General features: G+C 45.1%; 1 protein-coding gene across 1 annotated transcript in view; it reads right to left on the bottom strand.

Moving 5' to 3' along the window:
- Positions 1 to 2,718: 2,718 nt before the first annotated feature.
- Positions 2,719 to 7,643, bottom strand: part of LOC137095441 (gap junction delta-2 protein-like) — a 29,803-nt gene continuing 24,878 nt past the window's right edge. Inside the window, exon 3 of the mRNA XM_067462115.1 lies at positions 2,719 to 3,781. Within this exon, the coding sequence (XP_067318216.1) occupies positions 3,419 to 3,781 (363 nt within the window). The 3' untranslated portion in view covers positions 2,719 to 3,418. The remainder of the gene's footprint in view (positions 3,782 to 7,643) is intronic.

The raw sequence follows: 7,643 nt of genomic DNA, 5'->3' as shown, positions 1-7,643 counted from the left end.
GCATTCAAAGCACCCCCGACAGATGGCCATCCAGCCTCTGTTTAAAAGCTTCCAAAGAAGGAGCCTCCACTACACTCCGGGGCAGAGAGTTCCACTGCTGAACGGCTCTCACAGTTAGGAAGTTCTTCCTAATGTTTTCTTTTGGAGAACATGAATCAAGTGGTTCTCTAGATCAGTGTTTCTCAAGCTTCCCAATCTCATGACCCCTTAATACAGTTCCTCATGTTGTGGTGACCCCCAACCATAACATTATTTTCATTGCTACTTCATAACTATAATTTTGCTACTGTTATGAATCGTTATGTAAAATATCTGATATGCAGGACGTATTTTCATTCACTGGACCAAATTTGGCACAAATACCCAATAAGCCCAAATTTGAATAGTGGTGAGGTTGGGAGGAATTTATTCTGTCATATGGGCATTGTAGTTGCTGGGATTTATAGTTCACCTGCAATCAAAGCATTCTGAACTCCACTAATGATGGAACTGAACTAAACTTGGCACACAGAACTCCCATGACCAAGAGAAAATAAGCATGAGAAAATAAACATCAGAGTGGAAGGTGCAGCCTACACACCAACTCTCCTCGGCAGCAGCTATACCTCGCTGCCCCCTCTCTCCAACAGCCATCAAGGAGGAGGTGAAAAGGAGGCCAGGAGACTTCAGCTCCTCCAGAATGGAAGGGGCAGCCTACACACCAACTCTCCTCAGGGGCATCTGCACTTCATTGCCCTTCCTCATCCTCAGTCTACTGGCAAGTGATAGCTCACACCTGACTTATGACACTACGACTAATAAAATCTATGTTCCTCTGGACTTTTCTCTTGGTCATGGGAGTTCTGTGCGCCAAGTTTAGTTCAATTCCATCGTTGGTGGAGTTCAGAATGCTCTTTGATTGTAGGTGAACTATAAATCCCAGCAACTACAATGCCCAGATGACAAAATACATGCCCCTCAACCTCACCAGTAGTAGCCTACTACCATCATCACATAAGACTCTCCCTCCACCCGCTGCAAGGACCTCATATCACATTTACCATCCCCCAAGAAGGCCCAGGATTTTTGTTTTTACCCCCCCCCCCCCCCATTTTGTATTCAATCTGTACCTAAATAACTTTGTGTCTATTGGGATGTGGGGGGAGCAGGGAGGGTGTAAAAAGAAAGGCTGAAACGCTATGGGGAGAGAGTTGGGGAGTCGGGGGGGAGAGAAGAGAAGGGGTCTACATTGTTAATTGAAGCAATAATATTTTTCATGCTTATGTCTATGTTTGATGCTTTTATAGTTTTAACAGTTGTTATCTATAGTTATATGTTACTGATTTAGATATGTGATTTTTATATATGTGTGTGAGGCATTGAATTTGTCATTTACTATGTTGTACACCGCTTTCAGTCCCCCCAGGGGTGAGAAAGGGAGTATAGAAATGTAGTTAATAAATAAATAATAAATAAAATACTGGAAGGGTTTGGTAGGCATTGACCTTGAGATTTGGAGTTGTAGTTTACCTACATGCAGAGAGCACTATATCCTCAAACAATAATGTGTCTGGACCAAACTTGGCATGAATACTCAGTATGCCCAAATGTGAACACTGGTTGGGTTTATGGAAAATGGACCTTGGCATTTGGGAGTTGTAGTTGCTAGAATTAATAGTTCACCTACAATCAAAGAGAATTATGAACCCCATCAAAGATAGAATTGGGCCAAACTTGGAGGACTATGGAGCCCTATCCTTGAAGCACCTTGGTCTCCCTACGGATGTCCCGGTCCTCAAACACTCTCTGCTTCGGGTTGTTGTAGGTTTTTTCAGGCTATATGGCCATGTTCTAGAGGCATTCTCTCCTGACGTTTCTCCTGCATCTATGGCAAGTATCCTCAGAGGTAGTGAGGTCTGTTGCAATTAAGGGTTTATATATCAGTGGAGTGACCAGGGTGGGACAAAGGACTTTTGTCTGCAGGAGCTAGGTGTAAATGTTTCAACTGACCACCTTGATTAGCATTTGATGGCCTGGCTGTTGTTTGGTGTTTTCCGAATGAAGCCTTTGACAATACACTCTCTGCTTCATTTGGGAAAATGCGGCACTCGCAGAGCTCAGGTGGTGTTGTATATCAGTGTCAATGTTGACTTTTGCGGAGAGGTGGCTGCCAAAGCTTAAGTCCACATGGCCAATAGTTGGGGACTGTGAGGTGCTGGATCAAAACATCAATGAGATTCTGCAATTCCGATGTAAAACAGATCCCACATCTGATGACACACTCAGGCTGGTCATATCCAATGGAGCCCTTGACAGCTGTCTTAATACCTGAAATAGTATGGATGTCCAAATCACCTGGAGGGCCCAAGTTTGCCCATGCCTGTTCTTAGAAAGGATTATCAGGAGGCCTAATTTGAAACGAATCCTACCAGCAATATGGCCATGTTCTAGAGGCATTCTCTCCTGACGTTTCGCCTGCATCTATGGCAAACATCCTCAGAGGTTGTGACGTCACAACCTCACAACCTCTGAGGATGCTTGCCATAGATGCAGGCGAAACGTCAGGAGAGAATGCTTCTAGAACATGGCCATGTAGCCCGAAAAAATCCTACAACCCAGTGATTCCAGCCATGAAAGCCTTCGACAATACATCGTACCATCAATGTATGAAGCATTGGTCTTTCCTGCACCATCTTGATAACGCAAACACCGACAGAAAATCCACCAAGAAAACCAAAATGAACAAAACATTCCTTTTTTATTGCATAATTACTGATTTTTTGGTTTTTCTCTTTTTTTAAAAAAAATTTCAGTCACGCTTGTTAAATATTTACATGGCAGCAGCAGCACAGAGAACGCCAGTCGTGCAAGTTCAGGGAGAGCCACGTCTCGTCTCATCTCCCCATCGTCGGCTTGTTTTTTTCCCCCCGCAAAGGCGGAAAAAAAATATACATCCCACCAAGCGAGAAATCCCCCCCCCCTGTCCTCCCACCCCGCTACCAAAAGCCACCTTGCTGCTTCATGCATTTGCATCACCTGGTCCGTTAAAAAGGAGTCATAGGCACAAGTTTCCACGAACCCCACTGTTTTGCTTGCACCATAATAATAAGTAGGACTAAGTATGTAAAGTATGGAAGAGAAGCCAGGCCGCAAGAGGAGGGACAGGGAACAAGCCCTTCTGCTCCCCTTGCTCTTCCGCTGGTTCCCGAGGGGCTACGTTTCTCTAATCAGCCCTTAAAGCGAATGTGAAGCCCCTTCCCCTGAAATATCGGAGGGAAGGGGCTGTGGAAAGCACCCGCTGGATATTGCATCGTTAACGTGGGAGGTATTGTGGTCAGTTCTGTAGGTTACTCAATGGTTTTTTGTTTTTTGCACGGGCGAAACACGAGGCTCGCATGTCGAGACCCCGGTTTCCCTCCCCGACGGGACCGAGACAGACTCACACATAGGCAGACTCACTGGACTGTGTCCGTCCGAGCGTAGGCACTTGGGCCAGCGAGGAGAGGTCCTTCTTGCGCACCTCGCAGATGGATTTCCGCCTGGCCTGCACCCCCCGGATGGCCGTCTTGATCTTGCGCCAGCCGAGGTGGTTGAGCTCGGCCAGGTTGAGCAGCACGCAGATCCCGCTCACGGCGAACATGAAGACCAAGAAGACGGTCTTCTCGGTGGGGCGGGAGACGTAGCACTCCACCTCCTTCACGCACGGGTAGCGGTCGCATTCGAAGATGGCCGGCACGTTGAACCCGTATAGGAAGTACTGTCCGGCGAGGAAGCCAATCTCCAAGGCATTGCGGAAAACCACCTGAAGCAGGAAAAGAAAGAGGCTGAGAAGCTGGTGGCAAACAGCTCCCGAAATCATCATCATCATCATCATCATCATCTATATAAATAAAAATGCAATGTTAGTTTGTGGGATTAACAGAACTCAAAAACCACTGGACGAATTGACACCAAATTTGGACACAAGACCGGATTCTCCCCTATGAACCACCGAGGCTATTAAGATCTTCCGGGGGGGGGGCCTCCTCTCGGTCCCACCACCCTCACAGTCACGGTTGGTGGGGACGAGAGACAGGGCCTTCTCGGTGGTGGCTCCCCGGCTTTGGAACTCCCTCCCACTAGAGGTTAGATCTGCCCCCTCCCTCCTGACGTTCAGGAAATCACTAAAAACCGGGCTCTGGAATGTGGCATTCGAGGACTGAACCTAGAACCTTCCCTATGATGAATTATGATGAACTGTGACCACGAACATGACTATGACTGACTGGATTGACGATTTGGCGTAGGAAACTGTAATGATGTAATGATAATGATTATGTTTTTATTGTACTGTGTTGTACTATTTTAATACCTGTGGTTTTTTATATGATTGTACTTTATATATGCTGTAAACCGACCTGAGTCCCTCGTCGAGGTTGAGAAGGCCGGTATAGAAAACCTCTAAATAAATAAAATAAATAAAAGACACCTAACAACCCAATGTATGTCCTTCACTCAAAAAAAATTGATTTTGTCATTTGGGAGTTGTAGTTGCTGGGATTTATAGTTCACCTACAATCAGAGAGCATTCTGAACCCCACCAACGATGGAATTGAACCAAACTTGGCACATGGACCTCCCCTGACCAACAGAAAATACTGGAAGGGTTTGGTGGGCAGTGTCCTTTGGTTTTGGAGTTGTAGTTCACCTCCATCTAGAGAGCATTGTGGACTCAAACAATGATAGATATGGACCAAGCATGGCACTAATACTCAATATGCCCAAATCCAAACACTGGTGGAGTTTGGGGAAAATAGAATCTTGACATTTGGGAGTTGTAGTTGCTGGGATTTAAAGTTCACCTACAATCAAAGAGCATTCTGAACCCCACCAATGATAGAATTGGGCCAAACCTCCCACACAGAACCCCCATGACCACCAGAGTGGGCCACAGCAACGCGTGGCAGGGGACGGCTAGTAATAATAATAAACTTTATTTATATCCCGCCACCATCTCCCCCAACGGGGACTCGGAGCGGCTTACGTGGGGCAAAGCCCAAACAACAAGTTACAATACAAATAAATAAATAAATAAACAACACAACATTAAAGTATAAAACATCAAAGCATATATACACAGAACATAGAAACCAAACATAATGACAATAGCACCACGTAACAACATTTGAAAAATTTTCTGTTCCTGGTTTGAAGGGGTTATTTCCTCTTTAAGTTTGCAGTACTTGCTTTGTAGGGTTCCCTGGTGGTGCAGCAGGCTAAACCGCTGAGCTGCAGAACTTGCTGACTGAAAGGTCGGCGGTTTGAATCCGGAGAGCAGGGTGAGCTCCCTCTGTTAGCCCCAGCTTCTGCCAACCTAACAGTTTGAAAACATGCAAATATGAATAGATCAATAGGTACCGCTTCTGCGGGAAGATACTAGGACATGCTGGCCACATGTCCTAGTAGGTGTCTATGGACAACGCCGGCTCTTCAGCTTAGAAACGGAGATGAGCACCACCTCCTAGAGTCGGACATGACTAGACTTAATATCAGGGGAAACCTTTACCTTTTACTTGGTTTGAAAGCAGTTGTTCTACTCCACCTGTTTTGGTGGCTGCCACAAACTAGGCTGAACTGGTTGAGGTGTGTTGGGGAATCTGACAAGTTAGGCTCAAAAATAACTCTCAGTTAAAGTAATTCCACTAAAATATACCAAGAGTAAATTCCATAACCAGCAGAAACTTACATGTGGTGAGAAGGGATAGCCTTCTCATCTTTAGCGTGGCTCAGGATTGCAGAGTCAGAACTTTGGGTTCAAAAATATTTATTAAAGTAAAAGGAAATACATTCTTTCTCTCTCCCCCCCCCCCCCCCCCCGGTACACAATTATATTCTTGATAGAAAAGTCTTGGAGCGAACAAGGTTGCTAAATCTCATCTTCTAAAGAAGGCAAAAGGTTAAAAAAAGTCAATGCAGCTACATTTTGCCTACAAAGACACAAAATGCATCCTCACAGGAAGAAAGAAAAGCAGAAGAAGAATGGTGGATACCGCACGGTCTTCCCAGTTCAAACTTAAAAGGAAGTTCCCTCACGGAATTCTAGTACTAGATCATCAAAGCGAGAGGAGACTGTGGCTAGCAGTAAAGACAAAGACGAAGCCCTTTCGGAAAATATGCATAGGAATGTGGGGGAAACGAATCCCTGAGCTTAGCCCTGCCTCTACTGTAGCTACTCACTGATGACTAGAAACCTGATGACTAGAAACAGTCTAGGGATGAAACCCAACAAGACACGATGAAATATTCTCAATATTCTGCAGGGTGTTTTGCAGTTTAATAAACTTTTCCTATGTTTTAATGATCATACCAATTTGGAAATTACATTTATAACCCAGGAACAAAAATCATGTTATATAGCATAGTAAGAATCTATACCAGTGGTGTCCAACCTTTGTCCTCCAACCGTTTGGGACTCCAACTCCCAGAAGCCCTGGCCAGGCTGTCCAGCTGGAGTCCAAAACACCTGGAGGACCAAAGGTTGGACAACACCAGTCTATATTATACAATAAATGGGGAGCTTTGACCCTCCAGATGGTTTTGATCCACAGTATCATTCAGTACTAGTAAGTATAGGACAGTAGTATGAAAATATCTAGAGATTAACAAAGGTAAAGGTTTCCCCTGACATTAAGTCTAGTCATGTCCGATTCTGGGGTGGTGGTGCTTATCTCAATTTCTAAGCCGAAGAGCCGGCATTGTCCATAGACACCTCCTAGGTCATATGGCTGATATGACTGCATGGAGCGCCATTACTTTCCTGCCAGAGCAGTACCTATTGATCTACTTACATTTGCACCTCCAAGGTCATGTGGCCGGTATGACTGTATGAAGTGCTGTTACCTTCCCGCTGGAGCAGTACTCACATCTTGCATGTTTTTGAACTGTTCGGTTGGCAGAAGCTGGGGCTAACAGCAGGAGCTCACCCGCTCCTTGGATTTGAACCAACAATCTTTTGATCAGCAAGTTCATCAGCTCAGCAGTTTAACCTGCTGCTCCACCGGGAACTCCTATCTATCTATCTATCTATCTAGCTAGCTAGCTAGCTAGCTAACTATTTATCTGCACATACTTTGGATAGCATAGGTAAAGGTAAAGGTTTTTCCCTTGACATAAGTATAGGATGGCATTGTCTGTAGACACCTCCAAGGTCATGTGGCTGGTATGACTGCATGGAGTGCCGTTACCTTCCCGCCGGAGCAGTACTCACATATTTTCGAACTGCTCGGTTGACAGAAGCTGGGGCTAACAGCGGGAGCTCACTGCAGTCCCCAGATTTCAACTGGCAACCTTTAGGTCAGCAAGTTCAGCAGCTCAGCAGTTTAACCCACTGGACCACCGAGGACTCCATCTAGAGACTAAGATGCTGATATTTAGATGCCACTAGTCAGAGTCTATAGCAGGGGTCCTCAAACTTGTTAAACAGAGGGCCAGATCACAGTCGCTCATGTTGTTGCAGGGCCAGACTTTAGTTTGAAAAAATCATAAACGAATTCCTATGCACACTGCACATATCTTATTTCCATAAAAGAAAAATACATTATTTAAAAAATGGAAAACACTTTTCATCAACATAAACTTACCAATATTTCAATGGGAAGTGTGGGTCTGCTTTTGGCTGATGAGAT

This window comes from Anolis sagrei, chromosome Y, assembly GCF_037176765.1.
Source record: "Anolis sagrei isolate rAnoSag1 chromosome Y, rAnoSag1.mat, whole genome shotgun sequence".
In the NCBI taxonomy this organism is placed as follows: Eukaryota; Metazoa; Chordata; class Lepidosauria; order Squamata; family Dactyloidae; genus Anolis; species Anolis sagrei.
The sequence above is the reverse complement of the archived record's forward strand: the minus strand, read 5'-3'. Positions and strand labels throughout refer to the sequence as shown.